This window comes from Crotalus tigris, unplaced genomic scaffold (assembly GCF_016545835.1).
Source record: "Crotalus tigris isolate CLP2741 ecotype Arizona unplaced genomic scaffold, ASM1654583v1 scf7180000017571.3126492, whole genome shotgun sequence".
Classification (NCBI taxonomy): Eukaryota; Metazoa; Chordata; class Lepidosauria; order Squamata; family Viperidae; genus Crotalus; species Crotalus tigris.
The window spans coordinates 1690635-1718634 of record NW_024096482.1 but is presented as its reverse complement, the minus strand read 5'-3'; the positions used below and the strand labels follow the sequence as shown (position 1 = coordinate 1718634).

At 36.0% G+C, this 28000-nt stretch overlaps 2 protein-coding genes across 4 annotated transcripts in view; one reads left to right on the top strand and one right to left on the bottom strand.

Moving 5' to 3' along the window:
• The window catches only part of DHX29 (DExH-box helicase 29), a 29155-nt gene extending 23803 nt beyond the window's left edge, over positions 1-5352 (bottom strand). The window contains exons 1-4 of one of the 2 annotated variants that reach the window (XM_039355666.1): positions 5065-5352; positions 3705-3772; positions 3248-3361; positions 908-1037 (exon numbers count right to left, since the gene is read on the bottom strand). In XM_039355666.1, coding sequence (XP_039211600.1) covers positions 908-1037; positions 3248-3361; positions 3705-3772; positions 5065-5266 — 514 coding nt within the window. In that variant the 5' untranslated portion in view covers positions 5267-5352. Of the gene's footprint in view, positions 1-907; positions 1038-2126; positions 3128-3247; positions 3362-3704; positions 3773-5064 lie in introns of those variants that run through there. The other variant, XM_039355672.1, reaches the window with a different exon arrangement.
• Positions 5353-5688: 336 nt separating this feature from the next.
• The window catches only part of MTREX (Mtr4 exosome RNA helicase), a 39547-nt gene continuing 17235 nt past the window's right edge, over positions 5689-28000 (top strand). The window contains exons 1-16 of one of the 2 annotated variants that reach the window (XM_039355692.1): positions 5689-5889; positions 6732-6869; positions 9345-9411; positions 10730-10792; positions 11449-11561; positions 12153-12327; positions 15236-15326; positions 15420-15544; positions 16120-16218; positions 16969-17071; positions 17188-17319; positions 18046-18125; positions 20319-20429; positions 20984-21085; positions 22632-22757; positions 26979-27129. In XM_039355692.1, the coding sequence (XP_039211626.1) occupies positions 5774-5889; positions 6732-6869; positions 9345-9411; positions 10730-10792; positions 11449-11561; positions 12153-12327; positions 15236-15326; positions 15420-15544; positions 16120-16218; positions 16969-17071; positions 17188-17319; positions 18046-18125; positions 20319-20429; positions 20984-21085; positions 22632-22757; positions 26979-27129 (1792 nt within the window). In that variant the 5' untranslated portion in view covers positions 5689-5773. The remainder of the gene's footprint in view (positions 5890-6731; positions 6870-9344; positions 9412-10729; positions 10793-11448; positions 11562-12152; positions 12328-15235; positions 15327-15419; positions 15545-16119; positions 16219-16968; positions 17072-17187; positions 17320-18045; positions 18126-20318; positions 20430-20983; positions 21086-22631; positions 22758-26978; positions 27130-28000) is intronic. The other variant, XM_039355701.1, reaches the window with a different exon arrangement.

The window sequence follows — 28000 nt, the reverse complement described above, 5'->3', positions numbered from 1 at the left end:
AAAAAATCATGTAACAGAAATGTTTTTATGTAAGAGTATGTATGTATGAAATTATGATGCCCACACAAAGGGCATTATGATTCTCATATACAAGTTAAGAATGTTTCTTTCTCACACAAGGATAGGCTCAGCCCTTCTCTGCTCATGGGCTTATTTTCTCTTTTTGATTTTTGATCTAGTTGATGAACCTGTTTACATCCTCTTTAGGCCTTATAATTCTAAGTATTATATAGCTATTGGTAGCACCATCCATTAATCTATTATCTAAAATATGCACCCATTATAATTATTTTTTTAAAAAAATAGTCAAGAAATATTATATTTCTGCTTCTAATACACTTATAGGATTCTCATTTCCCTTTGGACTGTCCCTTGTCATTTCATTGTGAGAAAAAAAATTCTACAACTCTATATTTTTCCCGTTATAGAAGAAAAAAACCCACTCAACTAGTTTAAAACTCTGTTGGTTTTCCTTCTAATATGCAGAATATCTAGTCGACCAAAGGAATATTTCTAAAACTTGGAAGTAGCTTGGCACTTCCTTGTTCTGAAACATTTTTTTTAAACTTTCCAGTCTCACTTGAATCCCTGGGACTGAATAGTTGTCTCCCATCCAAATACTAACTAGGTCTGATCCTGTTTACCTTTTTGAAAACCACCAAATTTGGATAGTCATCTGCCTTGATATGCATCTATAATTAATCTTAATTTTCAGCTCCTAGAACAGCCAATAGAAACTTGAAATGGTAAATGTCAATTAATAAATACAGATAATCAATGTATAGAAGGAAAATTCTTCCCTCTTTCCCTTCCTGCAGCCCTCGAATCTGATCTGAAGGGACACTTGCAAAATGCTTTATGTTTATATTGGATTTCTCAAAATTCATAAAGCTGCCTTTATCATTACCATCAGATAGGTTTAAACACAGCCAGTCAAGTGCAGAATGTAGGTCACCACCATACAAGATAGTATTATTCATAGCTTCTTCAATATCTTCAGTCTTGAAAGAAAATCCTTGCAAAGCCATGTATACATCCTATAAACAACAATGCATTATGGAATATCACAGAGGAAATCTTTTCTGCACATAAAAACATATAAAATATATGTTTCATTCCACTAGAAAACAGTGGAATGAAATTGTTATAATGAATAGTGAATAGTAAAATCTATGCCCACCACTTTGAGTTAATCCTACATTTGGAAAACATGGTTCTAGATTTCTAAAATAAGATCTAGCATGGTATTGTAACTGAAATTTTAAAGAGAAAAATCCTTACTTGGTCATGGGGAATCTCTCAACCCAATCTTTCATACTGGGAGGTTACTCTGGAGATAAACTGAGGTAACCCTTGAAATATGTCAACTATCCTAGCAAAAGAAACTCCTGAGACGTTATTTTACCAAGAGTATAACTTTACTGATTGATCCATATAAGCACAGTAGAAGCAAAACCAGTCCTCAAGTTTTTGCATGAAAAATTGCATAGTTAAAATCCCCCTTTTCCCCCCTGGGCCACCCGCTGTCCATTGTCCACCAATCCAGTATAATCTCTTTGTTTTGGGAAACTGTCTGCTCAGCTCAGAAGGCTCTCATTGTTGGACCTTGAGGTGTCAAGATTCTCCCAGGCCACAGATGGTGCACATAAATTCAATTCCCTCACAGCTGCTCATACATTCCAATCATACCCCTCCCTGGTTTCTGTTGTCTGGCTGTGAGCAGAAGTGCACAGTGAGTCAACTATGACAATATGTTTCAAGCAGTGGTGGGATTCAAATATGTGAACAACTGGTTCTCTGTGTGGATGCTGCTTCCAGAAGTCCATTTTGGGCCTGGGCAACAAAAAATTAGCTACCGGTTCTGCTGAAGTGGTGCAAACCGGCTGAATCCCACCACTGGTTTCAAGGAGAAAAAACTAGCATAAAGGTGAGGAACCATTGTTGGTCAAAGGAATCAGATTTAAAGGTTTAAATTTTCTTTTAGAGTTGTTATTTCCCTGAAACAATAAGCCTGAAGCCTGGGAATGTTTTTTTATCTACAGGCGTCGCTGGATTCCCAGATGAGTAACTACGGCAAAAAGTACATGTACACAACTGCCACTACTGCACACTTTATACAAGTTTACCTTTAAAAAGTATCCAGAAAGCTCAGTCAATACAAAACTTAGCAGGAAGTTTATCAACCAGTGCCTAGTAATGGAATCACATTAATAATAAATTAAATTTATATGTTGCCCAATTCCCAGTGACTCTCTGCAGTTTACAATTGTTAAAAACATTCAAAAACAAAGATCAGTACAAAACAATATGGTCAGATCTGGATGGCCCAAATATCCATGCCACTTATTTGGAAATAGTTCCTCCCCATCCAAACTTGCACAGTCCCCAGGCACTGGGATAGAACCTTGGATAGCCTCACTTGGCTGATTCAGAGTCAAGTATTATCAGTGTTATGACCACATAGAAAGAAATTCACTAGTTGCCAATTGTGTTCTAAGTACGAGTGCTAGTGTTAATCTCTAAAGCTCTAACCAGGGTGTTTCCTGGTTGTAAAGTTTCCTGACACAAACTTTACAAGCACTAACATCTGCAAAAAAGGCTATTTTGCAGATGCCCCTTATTTTATTCATTTACTAGATATGAAGCAAAGGCCTTCTCTTGTAATAGTCTCAGGCTACAGAATTCATTTTCTCAGAGCTGAAGTTGGATCCAACCCTTTCAGCCTTTAGAAAAGTCATCAAGATATGTCTCTTCAACAAACCCTTAGTTATCTCACTACTTGAAATGTCTTGATTTTTAATTTCCATGGGTTAGAATTTATTTGCTTATTTGATTTGCTATCCATTTGCTTCAAGGTGACTCAAATTACTTTCACAGGTTTTTTTTAAATGCTTGCTACCCAGCTGTTAATTTGAACAGAAAAACCAAAGAGAAAACAATGAAAGACTAAATAAAATTAATTATAAATAAGCAAAAGCAATACAGAACATAATACATGGAAAAGTAGGAAAGTCAGTTACAATGTTGCAAGAACCTGAAATATAATACAATATATCCTGAATACTGAAAGTAAACAGAAATTAATAATCTTTGCCTTCATTATGTCGGTTTAAAATATCAAATAAATGGATCACAAATCATTAACGAACTATAATATAGAAGCCTTTATCTTTTTTTTGAGAATGTATATAATTGACCTCACTTAAAAGATACGTTAAATATTAATGCACAGAGTCTCCAATTTTACCTGTAATTTTTTAGCAGTTAGTCTTCTAGAAATCATTCCTTTTTCACCAGTTTGTTTCTTATGCTCATTAATTATGGCAATAATTCTTTTTTCCAAATTACTATTAATTATAACCTGAAATGAAAGAAAACCTTGGTTACAAGCTTTAAAAATTATTGAACAAAGCACATTCATAGCTAACGATTTAGCCCAATGGTATGCACTTTAATACTTTTCCTATATATTTATGAAAAAGGTTACTGAATTGTGCGTATATATTATTTGCTAAATTTACTTAATAAATACATTTAATATTAATTTATTTAAATTTTATATAATTTTTTAAATTTTATATAATTTTTTAAATTTTATATAATTTTTTAAATTTTATATAATTTTTTTCAATTTAGGACTCTTGTAACGTATATTCCTGCTCCCTCCCCAAAGATTTATTTTTCCGTCTAACAAATCATCTCACCTTAAGAATAGACTCATCTGTACTTGCACTGGATTCAACTGCAGAACCAAAGCTATATGTTTTTGGACCTGTATAATTAAGCAAATAATTATTCAACAAAGCCAACATAAGAGTCTATCTAGTACAACATTCTAGTCTCCAAAAGGCAAATCAAAAATCTATGGGACATAAAAGCAAGACACAAAAGTGCTGACCAACTGATAGCATTACTCCTATTTTTAAAATATCCAGGTTAATGCTCATAAAATCTTACTTTTGCAAGCTGTGTATCTAGATAATTACAGATGCCCAGAGCTGGGTACAATATGGGTGACTATATGTTTTAAATGAATAAAGTTCCTGTTATTCCCCACCATCCTACATCTACCTTCACTGAATTATGTTCTACCTCTATCAGTGTTCTCATACCCTATATAATTTTATATATTTCTCCTATTGCATATTTGCTATGTTAACAGCAGTTTAACTTGAAGTTCATAAGAGAATTATTCTGCACAGGGGAAAAGAAAACACTCTAGCTAGCAAACAGCAGATTCAAGAAATGTGTGTTTTATTGATTTCATTAGAAATGAAAAGATAGAGCTGTTTGTTTTTATTTGCAACTAATTCTGGATTACTGGTACTGGGTTAATTTGTGGATAAAACAAGTAGAAAGGTTTGTAACTTCTAACACATTTTGAGTTTCATATTCATCTGAAAAAATATCCAGAATTCAAGCACTCTTTTGTAGTTTATAACCAAACATCCAGAGATAGCCTTTAGTTTTGTAATTTGACTCTTTGTTAGATTTATGTTAGCAACCAGACCATGGTTTAGTATGAATTCCCTAAGACACTAATAGTCAAAAAAAAGCATATGGTTAATGAGTTCAAAGGCTCAGGCCTGGTGAGAGATCCTGAGGGGATACCAGTAGTAGATTTGAAAATGAAAAAAAAATCCCATACAGTAATCAGGCTCCAATTTATAAAGTTTAAACAGAAAAGGGCTTTCTTCTATGTCCCATACCTTCCCTTAGTGAACCTGGAGTACGATGGGGGGGGGGGAAATCACAATTGACTTCTATTTCAACACTGGAGTGACAGCACAGGCAACCCAGTTAACAAATAACTAATTATACTTTTTCCAGCTCCGAGATGCAGTTCACTGGGACCAGCCTCCCCCAACCGAAAGCCCAGCGGGCGGGTCAGCCTAAAAGGTCCCACCTGCAGAGTGCTCGGTTGAGGGAAGCGGATCTTCGTCCTGCCCCTCTTGGCCCCACCACGCCCAGGAGGCAACCGGGGAGTGAGTCCCACTGAATTCTACCAGGGAAGACGACGGGCCAATTTTCCTCCATGCCTCTCCTTTTCTCACGGGAGGGTACCTTGCTTAACCCGCAGGTCCTTCCCGGCAGGGCTCGGCCGGGGCACCAGAGGTCTTTTGCAGGCAGCTTCTCCGGCGGCTCCCGATTCAGCCGCAGCGGCGCCCACCACTTTAGCCCGGGCTGCCGCTACCGCACCGGGATGCACAGCGCCCGCTCCTGCCGCACCGCTGCCGCCCTTGTGCTTCTTGTTCTTGCCGCCCATGACCGACACACGCTTCCCTCCACCGCGAGCTCCCGACTAAGCTCTCACGCCGCTTCTGCTTACATCCGGGAATGAGCAGCCGCCGCTGTCGTCATCACCCTTCTGATTGGATCAGGGCAAGGGATGGGCAGTCACTTCCGCCCAAAACTAAGAAAATGTGGCTCGCTCTCTGTTAGATTGAAACCTAAGTCCTTCGCCTCTCGCTCTTCAAAAAGAATTGCTTTAGAAACTCGATAGAGATAAAACTACCTCACGGTTTGACAAGTCGTTTCGGTCATATTTTTTACTAATATTTTAATTTTGCGGGAAAGATTTTATAAAAGTACTATTAAAATGAAAAAATCGGGGTCTGCATTTCTTTACTTGTTATCTCTATGAGCAACCGGCGGGTGCCAACGTTGATCGGAAGTTTAGCTGCAGCCGATCTAGCCCTTCTTTACTCTATCGTCGTTTACCCTTGGCGTATTGTTGTGGAGGTGGAACCAGTGCTGGTAGCTCGTGGGGAAGATGGCGGACGCTTTCGGGGATGAGCTGTTCAGCGTGTTCGAAGACGATGCCGCCTCCAGCTCTGGCTTGAAGGAAACAAAGGGGACACCCGAGGCAGCCACTTCAAGCAAGTTAGGGTGAGGAACAAGCGAGGGTTGAAGAGATTAGGGACGGGATCTCTTCCTAGTAGTAAACTTGAGTGTTTTAGTCTTTCGGATTCCTCAGATGCAGGTTTATACTGCAGCAGGCAAGATAGAATCTCTGAGACGTTTTCTTAGTACTAAGAACCAAAGGAAGAAAGGATCTCCTTACAGGCCTTGATTTCATATCTTGTTTACGTTATTATCCATGTGGGATCAGGATGCGCGAAATACAGAGAGTCAACGTGTTGCATGCAGTTTTTCAGTTGTTGGATTGGTGAATTCAGGTTCAGTCACAGGGCTCACCAAATTACTCGGGCCCAGTCGCTTTCCCTCACTAGATTATGTGGTTCTTGTGGGGTTAAAATAAAAGGGACCTACCAGATTTGAGCCTTTTTCAAATTTTGGATTGAAGCTGTGATATAAATCTAAAAGAAATAATGCTGTAAATGAAACAGGTATAGAGGATAACGTGTTCCCCATCTGACTTCCAGGAAACTTCCTTTGGTGTGTGGTATTTCCGGTTCCCCATTTTGGGGGTCCTCAGACATGTTAAAAGGGTTTGGTTGTTCCTTTCTTGAGTGTTCATGTTTTACTTGCTGAATATTCAAATGAACATTACCCATTTGGGCAGTTGGTTCCTCCCTTCCTTATGCTGCAGTGCAACCTATTCAGAAAGATTGATGGTCTTTCCCCCAGTTTGGGCACTGCAGGAAGAGAATAATGCTTTTGGGAAATTTTATTTCATCAGTGCAATATTGGATATTTAAGCAGAGTTTGTTGATATGTTGGGCTTTGCTTATAATTATAATTAATTATTGTTAATTGTTTCCAATTAGAAAACAACGAGATGGCAAATCTGTGGCCTCTGCAAAAATCCAAGCCAAAAAAAAACGTGATGCAGAATTTAATAGTGCAGATATTACAGCTTTGGGGAAAAGACCAAAGTTGGAAGACTTCTCTACAGATGATCTTAAGTAAGAATAAGATGTACATATTAGACTTGGAAATGCTTATTTTTTTTTTAAGAATGGAAGAGATAATGATTTGTGGGCAATTGCAAAAAAAAATACTGTAAAAGACATACATTAGAAGCTATGAGAATGTTTTATCATCTAACACTGTTTGCATTAGAAATAATGTTGTTAAGCAATTCTGTATTTTCCATTGCTCCCAGCGAGTAGAATAAATCTTCCTCCAGGTAAGACTTGATGCAAAAATTACTGAAAAAATGTATGTGAAGCATTTTGAATGTTTAAGGAAAGTAAAAGATACAGGTAGTCTTTGATCTATGGCTGTTCGTTCAGCAACTTTTTGCTAAACAAAGGAACTTATATCCCATGCCTGAAATTATGGTCATTACAGCACCACAGTCATGTGATCAAAATTTGGGCACTTGCTGCTTTATTGCATGTCTGGAAGAAGTATTATTATAAGTTAAATTATAAAATACCAATCTGGGGGATTCCTGGACATGTGATAGAGGGGGTATCTATAGGTGTGAATTTGGATAGGATTTCTTATAAGGAACTACTTAGATTGGTAGGGAATGATTGGTAATTAAAATCGTTAGTTGAGTTAAAGCAAGAAAATATTGTACAGTCTTGGTTTCAGTATAATCAATTGCTGGCTAGGTGGAAGTTAGATCAAAAGGTTGGTATCACCTTAATGGATGAGAATTTGGTAATACAGATTAAAGATCAAAATTGAGCGCATATAAAGAGAATTTATAATGCTTTAATAGAATTGGATTCAGAAATGGATTTAGTTAAAGATTGTATGGTAAAATGGGCCCAAAATATTCAAGAACCGATTCCATTGGATATATGGGAGGTAATTTGGGTTAGAAATGTAAAATTTACCCAGGCCCAAAATTTAAGAGAAATTTTTTACAAAATGTTTTATAGATGGCATTTGGATCCTAAAAAGTTGCCTTGTATGTATCCTAATTTACAACCCAAATGTTGGAGATGTGGTAGCTTGGATGCTACTTATTTTCATATTTGGTGGACTTGTAGAAATATAAAAGCTTTGTGGATTAAGATTTGGTGGAACATTCAAAAGATTTTTAGGAGAAAGATAAAGTTTACTCCACAATTATTTTTATTGGGTGTTATTGTAGATTGTGATGTTAAAGAAATTAACTTGATGTTGAATTTGATAACAGCTGCAAGGTTATTGGTAGGGCAATATTGAAAGAAGGACGGTTTGCCTACAATAGAAGAATGGACGCTTAAAGTGTCAAATTTAGCAGAAATGGCGAAAATTTCTGCTTACTTGAAGGATTATTCACAAGAAAGATACATTTCGGTCTGGAGAAGATGGATAGATTATATTCAGAATAAATATGGGACTAAAAAGTTCCATCTAGTTTATGAGTAAATTTTAGAATATTATTATTAATAGTTTATTATAGTAGAATTTTTATTAGTTTTATTATTATTTTTAGTATTAGTATTGTTAACAATTTGGATATTGTTTAATAATATTGACGTTTATATTATTATGTTTATTTTTAATTTGTTTATACCTATGTTAAAGGGGAGTTATGGACTTGGTTATTTATATAGTTGGTTAATGTTGGTTAGAGTTTGATTATTATATTTGTAACCCTGTACTCAGCTCTGGGAAGTGGGGGAGGAAGAGGGGGGGTTTAGGGTGGGTGGGTTTTGGGGTGTATACTGTAATTTTTTATAAAACTTTTCAATAAAAAAAATTGGGCACTTGGCAGCACTGCCTGCACTTATGACTAGAGGCACTTCTTTCCAAGAAACACTTTGCAGAAGCTGGCAAAAGCAAGTCCCTTTGTGCAAAAGCAGACCATTTTGGGTGAAGCTAGTAAAAGCGAGTCCTTTTGGACCATGCTGGACTGGGGCCTTCTGGTACACTATAGATCTTGGGCTGCTTCTTGTGGCATCCTGGACTGGGTTTCCTGGTGTATCACAAGAAGTAGATGCAAACAAGCAAGGTGTTTTTCAAAAGGCAACTGGACTTTCCTGGTTTTTTTTTCTCTTGAAAATATTTCACTTCTCATACAAGAAGCTTCTTCTGACTGAAAGGTGGGGAATAGAAGGATTTATATTATTGCAGTTATCTGGTCATTAGCACTCTGAAGGTTGGTTGTTGGGTCTCTGAAAGTCATTGCCACTTGAGGTAACCTCAAGGTCACCTGAATCAAAGTGCAAATGGATGTGGAATCTTGGGACTGCTGAAAGGACTGTTGTAGATAGGAGATAGGTAGTGCCTTATCCCTCCTCTGTTGAAAGAGGTCTATTTAGTTTGAATATGGATGGCCTCTTTGACCCCTCTTTCAAACCAGTGGTCCTTTCTCTCCAGAATGTGGACTTGGATGTATGGATAATGATCATTATTAGCATAATTAATCTTTAAAAGTAAAGCATAACATACATATTTCATTACTGACTGGTAAATTAACGTGGTTTTCATTTTAGTTTGGCAGATGTGATGCCAAAAGTAAAAGTACAAGCTGTTGAAACAATTGAAGGCTGTACACATGAGGTGAGTGTGAGATTGGTGGGGGTGATGAACGCTGTTTTATATAGTGCTATACTAGTTGAGAATACTATTAAGTAGAAAACTATTTAGCAATAGTTTGCTTTTCTGTGTGAGAGTAAGTAATGGGAAAAGGAAAAGGAGACATTTTTGAATACTGTTATAATATGAGCTAAATGTTCATCTTCAGTGGAAATAGAAGTTAAGAAACTCATGTCCGTAGTCCCATCTCCTTAAACATATACTTATACTTTAATTTCCATTTCTTTCTAAAACTAAAAAGTAACCCAAGCACTTTATAAAAGTAGGAGGTAAATAGACATGAGATTGATATTGTGATATCCATTAATTTAGCTGTTTACTTAAGAGAAAGAGTAGACAGAGCTTTCTCGATTTCTCTTGTTTAAAAACAGACATTTTGTAGCATAAAATTGTAAGTTATTTCTAGGAGCTAAGCGTACAACATTAAGGTTTATGGGCAATTTACCTCTTTATTGACCAAATTTACCAGAGAAAGACATTATAGAGTACTCTTTCATAAGGAACAGAGATGGTTGTGAGCTCTGGAAAAGGAGTTAATAATATTACTGTTTTGAAATGTTCTTGAAGTAACTAGTAATGCAAAATCAACAAGTTGAGAGGATCCATAACCTTAGTTGAAACAAAACTACAGATAGTCCTCAACGTGTAACCATAATAGAGTCTACCTGTTACTGTCATATGTTATGACTGTCATAAAATGGGTCAGTCACGTAACCGACTCAATTTTAGAGTGTTTTTTTTTTTTTTGCAGCAGTTATTAAACCAATCCATGGTTGTTAAGTGAACATTGCTTTCTTTAATGTTCCCTGTGAATGTGGTTTTGCTGAAAACCAGAAGTAGGTGCCAGTTTTCAGCAGTCATACAACATGGCCATGTGACTGTGGGACATTTCAAATGTCATGTTGCTGAACACCCAAAATTTGGTCATATGATTGCAAAATGAGCCCAAACACTGGAATTTCAAATCAAGGTATATGTCTGGTCAGAAGTAGATGACTATCTGTAATTGTTGAGGCTTATAAACAAAGAAATTGATTTAAATCATTTGAAATTATTTTGTTTCTGATACAAAGACCAGACAGGTTAAGATCTTGGAGATGTGCTGGGAAAACCCAGGTTTGTGTGTACTGTCATTTATAGAGCCAGTGACTTTGGGCCAGTCATTCTCCCTCAGCCCTGCCTATGTCCTCTAATTTGGAGGGAGCATTATGTACTCTGCTTCAAACTTTATGAACATTATTACTGAAAAATAATATAAATGACTGGAAATTTTTTTTACTAGGTTGCTCTTCCTGCAGATATGGACTTCGTAGCCCTGAAGGCAAGAACTGGAAAAGCTGCAAAGGTTTGTAATTTACAAGTCTTATTCTTTTAATATTATAGCTAATAGGGAAGAATGGACAAAGGTAAAATGGCAGTTATTTGTGTAGACATAAACATTTTTGGAGGTTTGGTTTTATCTGAAAGTTAATGAAATGCTAATATCCATCATTTTAATAGTTGAAACCGATATGAATAAAACAGTGTTGGAATTTCTCTGGTTATTTGACTGGAATATACTTAAATGTAGGTCATACAGTTTCAGTTGATTCTAGGAGCATATAATTCCACTGACTATTCAATTCTGAACTTCTATTGAATGTATAGAAGCCTGTTAATACATTGTTCTTAGGAAAGCTGGACTTCAAGAGAATTCTTCCAATAAAGATTTTTAGAAAGTCTTTAAAAATTAAAGTTCTTGTGTTTTAAAGATACATTTTTTGCAGTTTAGTCCCAAATTATCAATTTGGGGCAAAGACAACTGTGGTTATCAAAGATAACTGTGTATTAGTTGTTCTTACACTATTACTTCCTCCATCACATGAGGATATTAATTTCCAGAATATCTGTAGAATGGTGACTTTATAAAAAAAACCCAATACAGTCTAATAAATATATGGAAAAGAATTGTGCCAATTTACAATCAGTTCTGGAATTTATATAACTTTTTTTTCTTTTTAGGAATATCCATTCATTCTTGATGCTTTTCAAAGAGAAGCTATTTTGTGTGTGGATAATAATCAGTCTGTTTTAGTATCCGCTCATACCTCGGCAGGGAAAACTGTATGTGCAGAGTAAGTAGGTCTCTGATGGATTTAAAAATAAACACTAAATTCTACCCTTGAGTAAAGTAATGGTAAAGTAAATTAACTTTCTACATTTATCATATTTCCATTTTGTTTGTATATTTTTATATACATATTTAATATGAAACTAGTTTTGCATTTCTAAACTTAATAGATCAATAGTTACAAAAATATGGAGTAAAGAAAATGGGAGGTGTGGGAACATGGAGGAATGATTGGCAACTATTTAATTCTTTTTTTAAAAAAAATAGTTTGCTGTACAGGTTTGCATACCTTGCTTCATTTTTTTTCAAAATAATTTTTGTCCTGGAAATCTGTTTCAGTGTTATATTTCTGTCAGATTTATGGAACACACAATTCTTTTCAAGCATTTAGTACTATTATAATATTGTATATATTGTTTAAAGAAAATAAAATATTCAAGATTCCTAACATTGGGATATTTTATTGGATTTAAACAGTAAACAGTTATTATAAACAATAAAATGTAATTGCAGATTGTGCAATTATTTCATATTAACAGTAGAAATATATTGCAAAGCGTATCAATTCATAATGAATATTGCATATGTACTACAGGTATGCCATTGCTTTGGCTTTAAGAGAAAAACAGCGTGTGATATTTACCAGTCCTATTAAAGCTCTTAGTAACCAAAAATATCGCGAGATGTATGAAGAATTTCAAGATGTTGGCTTGATGACTGGGGATGTCACCATCAACCCTACGGCATCTTGCCTTGTAATGACCACAGAGGTAGGTCTGGTTGTTAAACTTTCTTGTGCTGGTTTTTGAGCTCTCTGTTTGTATATGTTTGTACAAAACATTGAATTGCATACCATATGGTTCAGTTTAAACCCTGTGTTTAACATATTATCAGCATAATACTGTAAGCCACCTGGAGTCACCATGGTGATGGTCATATAAGTTTGGATATGGAATTGGAGATTATGTTTATCTGATGCATTCTATTATGATTATCAGATTTACTCTAGATCAGGGGTCCTGAATCCCCGGTCTGTGAACTAGTACCGGGGTACAGCATACCAGCAACCGGTCCACACAAACAAGGAAGCCCCATCCACAGGATGCAGGCAGTACACAAAACCATGCCCCCTCCGGTCCGCAGAAAAACTTCTCTCCACATAACCGGTCCCTGGTGCTCAAAAGGTTAAGGACCTCTGCTCTAGATTATTAGTTCCTGTAGCAGCCTGGGACACAATTCATCTAGCCCCACTGACTTGAATTCCTTCAAAGCAAAAGCAGATGTTTTCTCACCACTTTCCTTACTCATTTTGACCATTTCTCTTCTGCCTCACATGATGCGGCTTCTGAGAAATTGGACTTTTCTTTTTGGAAAAAAATACATACAAAATAGGACTCAGCCAATGCAGCCTTCTCTCTGTTATCACTAACTTGGTATCTTCTTCTATTCTCAAATCAACAATTTCCTTGACTTTTCCTCTTCTTCTGCCTATGTCTAAAGAACTCTTTCTGTTAATTTTGCAAATCTCTGCTCGTTCTGGACCAAATGCTTCTTGACCTTATCCTTCAGGCTATTTCCTAATACTCTGCCTTTGTTACATGCTCCTCTATTTTTAAAAATTTCTTCTTATTTCTCAATTTATCGAAGAGTTATTTATATACAACCATGCTGGTCTCATCAGCTTCTTCCCATTTTTCTTTTCTTTGTATTTAGGGTTTAATTAACTTCAGAATTTTTCCTTTCAGGATTTTCATCCATGGAATCCTTCTTACTTTTTCCCTTAGCTTCTGGAAGTCAGTGCTCTTGAAATATTGAACACTAATCTGACTACTTCCTAACTTGCAGTTTGATAAATTTTAGGATTGCGTGGTTACTCTCTCCCACATTTCCTACAACTTCCTGAACCATTTCTTTCCTGTTAGTAAGTAGTAAGTCTAGTATAAGTTGGTCCTTTAGTTCCATCTTCTATCTTTTGGATAACGGGATTGAGTGCAAAGTATGTCAAGAACCTGTGGATGTCCCACATGCAACAGTTAGAATCTTAGTTTATATCAATATAGTTGAAATCCCCATTACCTCAATGCATGTTTTCTGCATACTTTGACCATCTGATTTGCAAAATTTTCATTTATATCTTCTGGGTGGTCTGTAGTTTGACATAATAGTGTCATTTCCCCCCCCCCTTTTTTTTTCTTTAATATTCATCCAGCTTCATTTAGCAAGATTTTCATTCTTGGTGAAAGAATGAAGATGTGGCCATGCTGTACATTTAATGCAACCTCCCTCCTCTTTTGATAGATATGTCTCTTTTCAAACAATTATATCCAATAATAAGTTCTATCCCTCTTTAAATCCAACAGTTTCTGCCCATTCACACATTGTTGAACAAAGTGGGCATATTCCAGTTATATGTTGTCATCTTATGGGACATAGGAAGTTTGCCTTCTGTGCCTCTGTCCCTGCCCTTTAGAATAGCATCCCCTTACAGTAGTGGCCAAAATTGTGGAAACCTTTTTGGAAAAGTGTATTTTTGAGGTTTGATGGCTAATAGCACCATTTGGGGGGGGGGAGTAGTACCATAAAATTATATATCAATGGAAAGATAATTTAATCAAGAATGTAATGCAACACAGTTTGTTCAATTATCTGTACTGTATTCTGTGAAAAGTTATAGCCAAATAACCAGAAAAAGGAAGCACAACTCACTTAGGTTGATATCAGGTAGCTTACCTTCATCTGATTGTAGCCAATGAGCATGAGTGTTTAGAGAGGCAATCAGGTGTCATCTTGTTTTGGCAATGAGCCAATCAGATCACAGTAGGATTCAGTTATTGATGTCATGTATTGAAGCTGAGAGGAGGACATTTGTCAGCGTGTTATGTGATCGCTATCATTTAGTGAGCTTGTAAAACGTAATAAAATTAAAGTAATGGTGCAAAGAGTTGACTGGGTTGCCCAGAAAGCGATGTAAAATAGTATTATTAAGTGAACAAGGCTACAGTTATAAAGAAATTAGAAGAAAAATTGGTGGAAACTTAACCAAAGGTGGCATTTCTATTGTATACTTTTCCCAAAAGGTTTTTATAATTTTGGCCGCTACTGTAAGATACTTATGGTACCTACTCTTCAGATGTTCTATTAGTCTCTGAAAACCTGCCTCTGTTCCCATCCTTGGGTTTGGATGTTTGTGGGACCCCTGTTGAATTTTTTTTCTAAATATTATTGATGTTTGTCCAGATAGGCCTGTTTTTCTTTTATGGTATATATTATTTTATAAACTATAAACCACTCAGAATCTTTTTATGTGGTCTCAAAATCTATACATCTTACCAGATTCCATTTATGAAAATTGTCATATTTTCCTCTGCCCCAGCCTCCTAGGACTTCAGATGTGTCCTGTATGTCCTCCATTCTCTGATCCCTTTTACACTGCCATTCTTTAGTCTGCCTGCTGTATCCTTTCCCTTTCACTGCTTCCTTACTTGTTTTAGGTTTTATTGCCTTTGGGTTTATGTTAGTATAATTCTGCTTATTGATTTCCTTCCCCCTCCAGATTTAGTTTAAAGCCTTGTTTGATCTGACCCTCATAAAGACTCTTTGAGGTCTTTATGAGGGGCAGATCCAAACAAGTGTGCTTGCAATGTTCAATAGGTCATTTTCATTTATTTTTCTTTTTAGATCTTGAGAAGTATGCTTTACAGAGGTTCTGAGGTTATGCGTGAAGTTGCTTGGGTTATATTTGATGAAATTCATTACATGAGAAATTCAGGTACTATAAATTTGTATATTTATATATGAGTTTTTGTGTGTAGAAGCCTAGTATGATGAGCATGATGCTGTCCTGTGAATTTTTGTTTTCTAGAACGTGGTGTGGTATGGGAAGAAACCATTATTTTGCTCCCTGATAACGTTCACTATGTGTTTCTTTCTGCCACTATTCCAAATGCGCGTCAGTTTGCTGAATGGATATGTCATCTTCACAAACAGGTAAAATGTCTTTTTCTTTACCTTTACTTGCAGCAGTGCTGTTAACCCATTTAGTAGGCTGAGAGTTAGTTTTGGAATACCAAAGCCAAAAAAAAAAAAAAAATCATATTGAAGGCATCGGCGGCAATAATGATACAAAACAAGCTCAGTTTGATTGGTTGAGTATACGTGGCAAATGAGAACTGAGGTAACCAAGTCTGTACACAGGGAGATGCTAGGTTTTTTTATGTGAAAATAACTTGAATTAAGTTGAGTGTATTATTTCAACCTAGTTTTAACTTCCGCTAATATGTATTATTGGATTTATATTTTTGATTTTTCCAGTGAATTCTTTATTAAGCCATAAGACTAGCAATTAGAAAAAAAAATAAAAAGTAAAAATAGAGTTGTGTAAGACACAAAAGAATGCAGGTTTTCCAAGTCTGAGAATTTGTGATTTATGATTAATTGCAGACTGCAGAGTCCTGCTGCCAGCCTTAGGTAACTTCATTTGGATAAATGTAGAAATTAGGAATGTTTTATTGTATATAAAAGCGTACAGAATATTTTTAAATAACTTATTTTCTCTTTACCAGCCCTGCCATGTGATTTACACAGATTACAGACCGACTCCTTTGCAACATTATATTTTTCCAGCAGGGGGAGATGGACTTCACCTTGTAGTTGATGAAAATGTAAGGAAGGATGTTTCTTTGAATGTCATTTTATTATATTTACTTTTATCTCACCATTATTTTTATAAATAATTCAAGATGACAAATACACCCATTACTCTTTCATCTTTCTGTTTTCCCCACAACCTGTGAGGTAGATTTGGCTGAGAGAAGGTGACCAGCTCAAAGTAATCTAGAAAGCTTTCATGCCTAAAGCAGGACTAGTACTCATAGTGCTCCGGTTTCTGGCATGGTTTTTTAACCACTGGACTCTTAACATGTAAATATCAGGATCAAGTGCTAGAGAAAAAGAAGAAAGTACATTGAAGGTCTATGCACACTAGGATGCTTACTGTTCTGTTGAATCGATTATAGTCACTCTTTGGAATACTCAAGTTGGCACTGGGATAATTAGGAAGAAGGAAATTAATGTATGTATTCATTGGAGGAAAAGAGATTACAAGAGAGTAAACAAGCATACAATGGGGAATAGAAAACAATATGGTAGTGCTGGCAGCCCAGAGCTTAATCACTTGTAATCACTTCCTCACCAATCTCTCCACTCTGCAAGGGGAGGAAAAAACAAGACAGGGGCAGAACAGTGCATACTGATAGTGGTGATCATGTAGATTGAAGGACCCTGGAAAGATCATAAATGCATGCACTAGTCAGAGTTATTTGTTTAGCACCTTAGTAAGTTTGAATGGTTGATGAACAGGGCAGTCACTAAGTAAAGCCAAGCTGTAACTAAAATTTGTTTTTGCCTTCCAGGGTGATTTTAGAGAAGATAATTTTAATACGGCCATGCAGGTACTTCGTGATGCAGGTGATTTAGCCAAAGGAGATCAGAAAGGCAGAAAAGGAGGAACCAAAGGTTGGTATAAATTTTGTCAGATAAATATATTGCAAGGTTAGGCAGATGAAGTTAAAATGAAGTAACTGCCGCTATTTCAAAATCTAAAATATTTGATGGAATTGCTATCTTCATAGGTCCCTCAAATGTATTTAAGATTGTAAAGATGATCATGGAAAGAAACTTCCAGCCAGTAATTATATTCAGTTTCAGTAAGAAAGATTGTGAAGCCTATGCACTTCAGATGACAAAACTGGATTTCAACACAGGTGTGTACTACTCACTTCTAAATGTTAATTTATTTTTCATCAATTTGCATTACTTCTTATTGATTTTTTTTAGTGAATACAATCTAAACAGATATGTTTTCTCTAATCAAAAAACTGGGACCAGCCAATAACTTTCTTTTCACCCCCTCTCTTTTGACAAATGATGTAGTAAAATCTGATTTTGAAATTTGCCGTGGTCCCTCTTAGTGTCATATTTCTTGTGATACTGGCCACCTTCTTAAAACATTTTATTTAGAATGTGGTTATTTGTAATTTTAGATTTTAAAACACCTTGTTCTCAAGTATCTAGAGATTGCTTTTAAATAAGCAATACATAGAGAAGGAATAATATATATTCAGTGGTATTTAAGAAGGAAAAGGTCAAAAACAGGTTCGGTTGGCCAGTGAGTTCTTTCTTAACTGTAGTTAATAAGTTCAGTTTTACTGAATACAAATTTATTTAAAATATTATATTTAATTTATTTTGACTTTTTTCAATTCTGTAATTTGTTATGAGATTACTCTGCAAAAAAGATCTCAGAAAAATATCTGCCCATTATGGTGAGAAGAAATTTGTTACTAGCTTATTTAGTATATGCCTAATATCTCAGTTAATTTATTTTGCAGCATATCTGTTTAACAAATTTCTTGGTAGGCTTTGGTTATAAACATGGCTCTTTTGGAGGGGTAAGGAAAAAAGTTTATTCATATCCTTTTGTCTTTCAGATGAAGAAAAAAGGATGGTTGAGGAAGTGTTTAACAATGCAATTGATTGTTTGTCTGATGAAGACAAGAAGCTCCCACAAGTGAGTGCTTAAGAGTACATGAGTTTATTTGCATTTAGCAACATAGGACCAATCCCTTTTTAAAAGTTTTTATATCCCTGCCTTTATTATTTTTATAATTATTTTATAAACAATGTAAGGCAGAGAACATACCTAATACTCCTGTTGTCACCACCACAACAAACCTATGAAGTGAATTGGGCCGAAAGAGAGTGATTGGCCAAAAGTCACCCTGCCAGCTTTCATGACTTAAGGCAGGACAAAACTCAATTTCCTGGTTTTTAGCCTGGAGCCTTAACCACTAGACCAGGGGTAGGCAACCTTGGCTCTTTTATGACTCATGGATGGCTCAGGAATTCTGGGAGTTCAAGTCCACAAGCCATAAAAGAGCCAAGGTTACCTACACCTGCACTAGACTAAACTTGTTCTCAGTTTCTTAGCAATGAAGAAAAACCATACAAAAATCTTTCCTTTAATTAATTTACAAAATAGAGAAAATCTGCAACAGCAAATGCATTTTTCATAGCCCTACAGCCTATGTATTTGTTGTTCAGTTGCTAAGTCATGTCCCAACTCCTTGTGACCCCATGGATGATCTAAATCTTGGATTAAATTGGGTATAGAATTTGGTGACAATACTTTTGTAAAATGACATAAAATGTCTACGTACCATTTTTATCTTTTATGTCATCTCACTGTGCTATTCCTTGCGTTCAGTCCTAAATCTTTTATCTTTCAACACTTTATGCCATCTGACTCTTTTCTCTTGAAACATCTTTCTCAAGGAAAAATTTAAGAAAATGGAATTAATAGGGTTATGCAGATTGTTTGAGCGGAATGCAAAGTGCATTGATGTCAGGCAGTTCCCATCCTTGAAATTTAATGCAGCCACATTCTCTGTTTTTTTCCTGATTTCTGTCTATATACAGATAGTCCTTGACTTATGACCGTGATTGAGCCTGGAATTAGGGTTGTAAGTTGTTGCAGTCATTAAGTGTGGCACTGTATGACTGCCTGATTCTATTATCTTTTGTGCAACAATTAAATGAATGTCACAGTCATTAATGGGCATTTTTTTGCAAGAAACTAAAAGTAAATGCTGGAAACCAGCAAAAACTGCTAAAAAATCAGGGTCACGTGACCACAGGACACTGCAAACAGTTGGAAATGTGAGCCAGTTTCCAAGCGCCCAAATGACCTTGGTGTGTGTGTCTGTGTGTGCCCGTTGGAACTTCAAAAAAGAGTCATAAGTAGCTCTCAGGAGGTCTGTTGCAACTTTGAACAGTTGCTAAGTGAGGAAGATAATGTGCTAGGAATAGTTCAATTCCAACAACTCTAATGGAATGGTTGGAACTACATGCAGAAAGCCTTGCAAGCAGCTGCACTGAGCCCTCCACAAACGATGGCTGTTTTAATATTTTGTTAATACTAGTGCTACACTTCCGTAACCTTTGCACGGAAGTGCTTTGCACAACACTAATTAACAAAAAATGCTTTCTCTTCCAATCTCCTCTCTGATTTCAACCTGATCAAAGGGCCTTCTCTAGATGTAAGAACACATTTGTGTGCCATTCTGTTTATTTTCTTGCAACATGTCAGCTTTGTATGAAATTTCCGTATGTCAATTGGACGTTAAATGTTAGCTTTATCTTTTGAACACTCCTGTCTTTTAAGATTTGGCTTTTGTATATTGAATGGCTTTAAGAGAAAAATCAGTTGGGGAAATCAAGCATTAGATCCTTCTTGTTTCTTTTGAGATTAGTATGTTAATTTGAGTATTTGTGATATTGCCACCACAAAATAATTTTCCACATCCGTTTTGATCCTAGGGCTAGTGAGTAAAAATTTTTTAAAAATTCTGTGTTTTAATTTAGACAATACAGACAAACCTTTGTTGCCTTGTAAGATGAAATTTATATGATATACTGAGCAGGCATAAGAATCTATTTTCTGGTTGTTCCTTTTTTATCAGAGGTTCAACTTAAGTCTACTAAAACTGTTAGTTTATTTGCATATATGGTTCATAGTGACATGTTTATGTTATTCATTTATTAACTTGAGTTTTAAAAAGCAGACAAAAAAGACAGTTTAAATTCTTTGTTTGCTGACCATATGTAGCAGAAAATGGTTGGTGGCCATATGTAGCAGAGCTAACAAATAATTACGAGCCAATTCCTATGAAATAAGATTTATCTCTTATTTTTGTACATACAGGTTGAACATGTGCTTCCACTTTTAAAACGTGGTATTGGAATCCATCATGGAGGCTTACTTCCTATTTTGAAGGAAACCATCGAAATTCTTTTCTCTGAAGGGCTGATAAAAGTATGTACTTTCAACCATATACTGTAATATACCATTTTCATTTTGTGAGTCTCTACACATTTTCACATCTAAATTCGGTCAGAAAAATCTTATTTTTATTGTGTTGTGCTGGGTTTTATGATACACTCATATAGTCATTATGCCTGAACTTAGTGAATCTATTTTTCAAATAAAATTTTAAAGCTGTTCAAAATGGTAAATAGTGGCTGAGTAGAGGTGAAGGACCAGTAACATTGGGTCTTTTGAGGAACTTACTCCTAAAACATTTGGCGTTCAGGTACCATTGAAAGTTTTTCACAGAGCAGTTCACTTACTAATTACCTTCTCAGGCAATGAAAGAGTTCTAAATACCAAGTGTGTACAGCTATGTGTTTAATATAAAGAAATCTGTCTAATAAAGAATACCTTTTATTTCACAGCTACACTGTGGGAATTGTACATTGAGAGTTTGTTAATTGTCTGCTTTTTTCTTATGACTTTAAACTATATAGTTGAATTTGGGTACTTTAGTATGTAATAATGAATTTTTTAAATATATTGCTGCCTTCATTTAGGCCTTATTTGCTACAGAGACTTTTGCTATGGGAATAAACATGCCAGCAAGGACAGTGCTATTCACAAGTGCCCGGAAATATGATGGGAAAGATTTCCGATGGGTAAGCATTGGAGAGTGGAGAAACATTTGTGTGGACTGTTTTTTGCATGGATCAAAACACGTGTCCTGTCTGGATAGAGACCATGTATATTGATATGGGGCAGATCTGGAATATATATGTTCTGTGCATAGGGGTTGTTGAAATTTATCCAGCCGAAATCTAGAATATTTTCAGTTTTGTTCACATCTCTAGTAAACATGCTATCGTGCATTCATGCTAGAAAGGCAGGGAGACTTTATAAGATATCAAAGTGAAGTGTGTCACTTCATTAATCCTTGTTAATTTAAGAATCTTCAAAAGTGTTGGAATTAACCATCAGCCAGCTAGTACACAATGAATATGCATGGTATGAATTACAGAAATTGCAATCCAATGCATTCAGAGGGTGCAAGCTGGGGAGACAGGATAATTTACTATTGAATTGTTTTCCTTTGTTAACAGACAAAGGAATATCTATAGATATCTGTATTTGCATTTTGTTGAGCTGTTTTATTTTTCACTTATTCTTTTACGCACAAGTCCATTTGATCATCCTGACCCCAGGGCAACTGGTTACCACCAAGCTTTTATTAATTGATAAAACAACTTTGAACCATGGCATAAAACCCAGAAATGTGTGACTCCAGTGTCAGGAATCTCTCACCTTTTGGATTTCCTAAAGGCAGGCTGGAGAAAGGATCAGTTGAAAATATACTGCATAGATGGGTAGACCTCAGGGTTATGGCATTTCCACCCCAGGTTATTTACTGCTTCCTTATATACTTGGTACTCACAATCTTAAGAAACACTCCAGCTTGGTACTCAAAATCTTAAGAAACACTCCATTTGGGTATTGATCAGCATTCTTATTTGGATCGCTGCCTTAATCCCAGCAAGTAGAATTGAATAGCTTGTGGCACTCTTGGAGGAGATCAGTACATTTTTCCATTGGAGTTGATGATAATAAGATCAGATCACTGTTTCATGGACAGGTAATGATTCCCAATGAGTCCAGCCCATCCTAGAAGATAGCTTGTTAGAAACGAACTGTGCAGAGGCTCTAAGAATCCATCCCAAACATACAATAAAGGACGAGGAGCCAATACTTTGTTGCAGAAAACATGGGGACATCCAGAGACAAACCTCTATGTATCATCACAATACTTTGATAAGGAAAGATGTTCTCTTAACTGCCATAACAGCATTAATGCTGTTAAATAGGCATTGTGGGGCAGTCATTTGGACAGAGCCATCTACTTTTAAGTAGCTATGTTCGGGGCTTTTGGTCACAGTGTATTGTAAAACTTGCTCCTACTCACCTTGGGAATACCCTGTAGTACAGTATATCCCCTTCAGTGAGCTGTGTTTCAGTAGCTAGATTTACTGGGAAGTATCTTCTTGTTCACCAGAAGATGGACTCATCTGTCCAGCTCTAATTAGAAGAGTTTGAGAGAGAAACTATATAGTGAAGAGTTAAGATGTGAATTATTTTACTGTATTATATCATATATAGTGATAGTGGTAGCAGGTGCATCAGTATTTTGTCTTAATTTTTTTATATTTTCAGATTTCCTCAGGTGAATACATTCAGATGTCTGGCCGTGCTGGCCGCCGAGGCATGGATGATCGAGGAATAGTCATTTTAATGGTGGATGAAAAGATGAGTCCAACAATTGGAAAACAGCTTCTAAAGGTATTTTGATGTCTGATTAGAAAGTTCTGAAAATGTGTGAGAAACATATAATTGAATGCAAAAATAGACTAATGCATTTCTGAAATACTCTATTTTTCCTGGAAATAGCTGGTCTAAGTAATTCAGGCATAGCTTTTATATTTCTGGAACTGTACCTTCTGGAACTGGGAGTAATTTATCTTGTTATGGATACAGCTTAGTCCTATTTAGGGTAAAAAGATATTCAGAACAATATGGATCTGCTCTGATTAGGCATCCCTAGACTCTTACCATGCAGTATGCTCATTAGCATTACAATACTGATTGCATTGAAATTTTAAAGTTTCTATCAAAAATGTTCTAGGTTCCATTTTGTTTCTCTTTTGGCCCATTTTGAGTTTACTTTATAACTTGTAATCAATATGTAAGTTATTACAGTTTTATTTTTAAACTGAGGCACTCTGGGTTTCAAGTAATCAGATATTTGTTAGCAGTTACTGATTGGCATGTCATATTGCATGAACTGAAAATCCTGAGTTGTGTGCATGTTTATAGAATACACTCCAATGAGCTGAATGCATAGTTAAGGTGATTAAATATGAAATAACCCAGCTCAGTTTGTGAATCATTGTGAGGAGTTTTGATTGAAGATATAGTGTAGTATAAACAAAACAGCATTTATTTTATAAGTATGCATTCATCATATGCAGATCATGCAGTTCAGAATTAAAACTGCTGTCCTTTTTCTGTTCTATAAGCTTGCTCTTGATGTCCATTGTCCCTTTGATTGCAACAGGCATACCATGATGAAACTGGGAAAAATATAGCTTATAATGTATAGAGGAGGATGCATTCAATATTGGCCTGTCATTCCACCAGAAGAAAAAAGATAAATTCAGTAATTATTTTACTGGATACAAGGACTGAAAATAGATAGCTGATTCATTGTTTTCATTTGGCAACACCAATAGATATGCTGTTATTGTAAGTCTAAAATAATAATTATGTTTGAACTACTTAGAGGACCTTGTAATATTTTTTTCTTCTCATCTGAATGTGACATACTGTCCTTTAAAGTATAGTGATAGTGTATACAGAAACATGCAGTGACATGCAAAGAATATATTTTATGTTACTACCAGAGTGAATTACTGTCATTGCATGTTTCTGTACACACTATCACTGTAAGGACAGTATGTCATCCATTCAGATAGAAGAAAAAAATATTACAAGATCTACCCAGTAATTCAAACATAATAATTATTTTAGGTACATACTATTTGTTTTATAATAAGAGCACTTCTAGGTTAGGATCCTGAAACTTTGAGGATTAAACATTGCTGTGTGATCCTTTCAGATCACAGTTGGTAATGCTGTTCTCAGTGCTATTGCAACAGATGTTCAGACAAACAGTTGCGTCCTTGATGAAAAATGCTATAGAGGTTTTGCATTCATATTTTGTTTTACTTTGGGTTTTACTGTTTTATTTTATTTTTTTAAGAAGAGGTCATATTTTATATTTATCCCTCTGGTTAATTTGTCATTGAAAGTCATCCTTTAGTCCATTTATTGCAAGATGGAAGCACAACTCTTCAAATAAGCTGTTGAAGTGGAATCTGTGCTACTGTAGAGACTCCATGTATAAACATCAGCTGAACTCTAATTGCAGGTTTGCCTTGTTTTACATAACTCATGTGCATATGTTTCCAAACATTGCATGTGTGGGCAGGCTTTGAAAAATGTAACAGATCTTAGTTTGTTGAAGGATGTGACCTACCAGCCAGAGTCTAGCACGAAAAACCTGGCAGGAGAGGATGACTTGGCATTCAGCAGTGGTATAGTATTTAGTGTTCTCATGGTTTTCTTTAAACCATTTTGTAAAAAAACTGAATTCCAGACAGTTAATTTTATATTGTAAGAAAGCATCTTGCAAAATGTTGAGAATTCCAATTTCAAGAATGAAAAGCAGCATGTTCTTAAGACTGCAATTGCTTCCTTTGTCTATAGTGGCATTATACAGATTGTTGTAGTGTTTCCTTTAAGGATTCAGTGTTATATGGGCAAGCTAAATAAAATTAGGATTTTATCTGACTTGTTAGCATAAGCACTGGAATGGTAAACAGATTCCTGCCAACTGACCCCTTTGCACAGAGAGAGAATAATCTGTGCTCTGTTAATACAGGGTGTCTGAGGTGAGCCACTTGGTGGGCTTATGAAGATTTCTGGTATTTCAGGAAAACACTTTGAGAATCATTCGTCCAGGTTCTTGGGCATCTGCCATTCAAAGAATTGCAGAGGACCTCAAGCTACCCCTGTTTGACTTTTGGTTGTTCACATTGTAGATGATTGAGTCAACCTAGGCCCACAGAACCGACTCTGTGTTATGGGTCAGTTGATCAGGTTAATGCTGAATTTGTTGTTTGACACTGGTCTGATCAACTCTCACAGTTTTTGCTTCTTCCATCTATCTAAATGGAGCATCTTTTTTCTTTATATAATGAGGATCCAGTGCTAAGAAAATGGACAAAGATGGCCCCATACTGCTGCTGCCATGTCTGTTGCTGTTTTCACTGGTAGCTTGATCTTGACAGGAAGTCTCTCTTTTTTACTTTAGTTTAGACCAGGACTTCATCTAACATAGCTGCTATAAGCATAATCTCTGGAAATGATTCTGGGACTGGAAAAGAAATGGCAGTATTTCAAAACACACTTAACAATAAGCAAATGTGTTTTCAGGGTCAGTCTTATCTGGAAAATGATAAGTAGCCATTACTGTTGGATTCTGGCCAAAAGGGTTACATGCCTTTTAGATACTCTGTCAATGAATTCCTGTGCTAGGATTTTGGCTTACTCAGTTTTCAAGATTATATGTATAAATTCGATACCCTGTTGACAATAAAGCTAATGAATTATTCAGATGAATCTTTCTTCCTGGATGGTTCTCTACTATTGGAGCTTAACATCTGCTTTTAATTTCTGCCATTGGAATCTAAGTATGACAGAGGTGCTCTTTCGTGGCCCAAGAAATGCATTGAGTCTGATCTAAAACCTGTGGTCTTAGACAATCTGTTAACATCTTGATGGACTGACACCCGATATCTGGGAAACTGCTATAGGAGTTGTTTGGACCATAATATCACACAGCCTGGGAGATGGGTTCTGTTGTCTTGATTGCTAAAGCATTGACCACGTTAGTCCTATTTAAAAGAATGTCATTGCATCTGTCATTGGGATTTCCTTTCAGCTCATTGTTTTCAGACTAAGAAAGCTGGTATATATTTCTCATCAAAACCGTTAAGACCTCTGATAGGCCTTGAGGCAAGATGTAAAAATGTTAGGGAGTGGTTGGTGGCTTGAATTTTATGGGCCTTCTTGGTCAGAAAGCTAAAATGCAGGAATCGTAAGAGCTATTTTCCCCTCCTCCAGTAATACTTCTCTACCTTTAACTGCTTAGAAAAAATGGCCATCAGAGAAAATACAGCTTTGAGAATTCTCAACCACCCCTAACCTCCAGATATGATTAAGGTGTATGACATTTTTGAGGCAGCTCCTTCTAAGAGGCTTTGTAGGGGCTAGGCAAGATGGCACTTTCCTCTCTTGTATCCTAAAACAATGATTGCTTATGTGTTAAGCTGTATAGATAGCCTGTTCAGTACTGGAGAACCTGCAAGCATTACAATCTACCAATAGAAATCTAGGTATAGATTCCTAAAGAGAAAGTGGTTCTAAATCATCATGCTTCTCCTTTGTGAGCCACTGGTACTTCAGCTGCACAAAGAGATTGAGGATAGCCCCACTGTCACTAAGGAAATTACTTTCTTCTACCTTCTAAGGACTCCAAAAGAAAAAAAATAATCTTACCTGCTAGGACAAACAGACTGAGGAATACAGTAAATGATGGCTTCAAAAATTATAGCAACAATTATGTTTTTTAATCAAAATGTTTTGCCGTTCTTATGGTCTGTGTCATTGTTGGGAGGGTTACATAGGCAGGGAGAGGGGAATCTATGGAATTTGCATCTTCCATGTCGAGAGGATTCACTATGTATGCAAGTTTGCCTGTTAGACCTATTTTGGAATTATATGACATCCTGAAATGTTTGGCAGAATTCTTACTAGGCACAAGTTGTATTCATCCAGGCATTATTTAAACTAGGGAGATAAGGTATTTCCTCAGATAACTTATTTCGTGATTATAATTCTTTATGCTACCTGATTTTGCTAATTTATTTTTCTTTCTAGGGATCTGCTGACCCTTTAAACAGTGCTTTCCATTTGACCTACAACATGGTACTAAATTTGCTGCGTGTAGAAGAAATTAATCCAGAATACATGTTAGAAAAATCTTTTTATCAGTTCCAGCATTATAGAGCTATTCCAGGAGTAGTTGAAAGTAAGTTTTGCGCAATACCTAATAGTTTGGAACTTGATGTACAATTATGTTGAAGAGCTTATTTCCACAATATTCTCTGCTAAAATTGTTATCCTATTACAAAACCACAATTAGCACAATGGCTGTTCCCACAGAGCTGGAGACTACTCAGTGGTTTCTTACTTCCTTTCTTTGAATAAAACACAAATGCTATAGCACAGATGGCCCACTGTTTCAAAGGAGATTTTCTATGCAGGTTTTTGAGGTTGGGGGCAACCGTATAGTCCATCCCACACATTTAGGGCACTATTTATGGAGGCTCCCCATGGGTATGTTTAATAAAACCAATTCAGCTCTTTCTGTGGCAGGATCCATATAACTGAATAAAGTACTATTGGAACAAAGCAAAGCCTCTTCTTAATTATACAGGTCTATCCAGGTCAGAAGGTCAAAATGCATAATTTTTCCAGTAATGTTAGCTTTTGTGTTTTTTCTTTGTTTTGTTTTATTCTGTTTTTTTATATGTGTTTTTAGTGTAATTTGCGAACCACTCTGAATCATTATGTTGTGTCTTATACATTGTTAATGAATTTTTAAAAGATCTCTTGTGGTCTGCAGAATTAGTTGCACAAGTAGTCCACTAAGATAATGGGATCAGAGGGCTTTTTATTGTATCTGGGAAAAATTGCTGTAGCTGAAGTAGGACAGAACATTAGCTTTGACCACTTTACAGTTTCAGCTAAGATAATGCTAGTATTATCTTAAAGGGTCTGGCCATTATATAACCTACTCTGATATGTGGGCATGAAACTTCTGGGAAGTTGGTCTGGCACAGCAGAATTTCAGCAATACATAAGAGTCACATGTTCCCCTATTGTATGATTGGAATCTC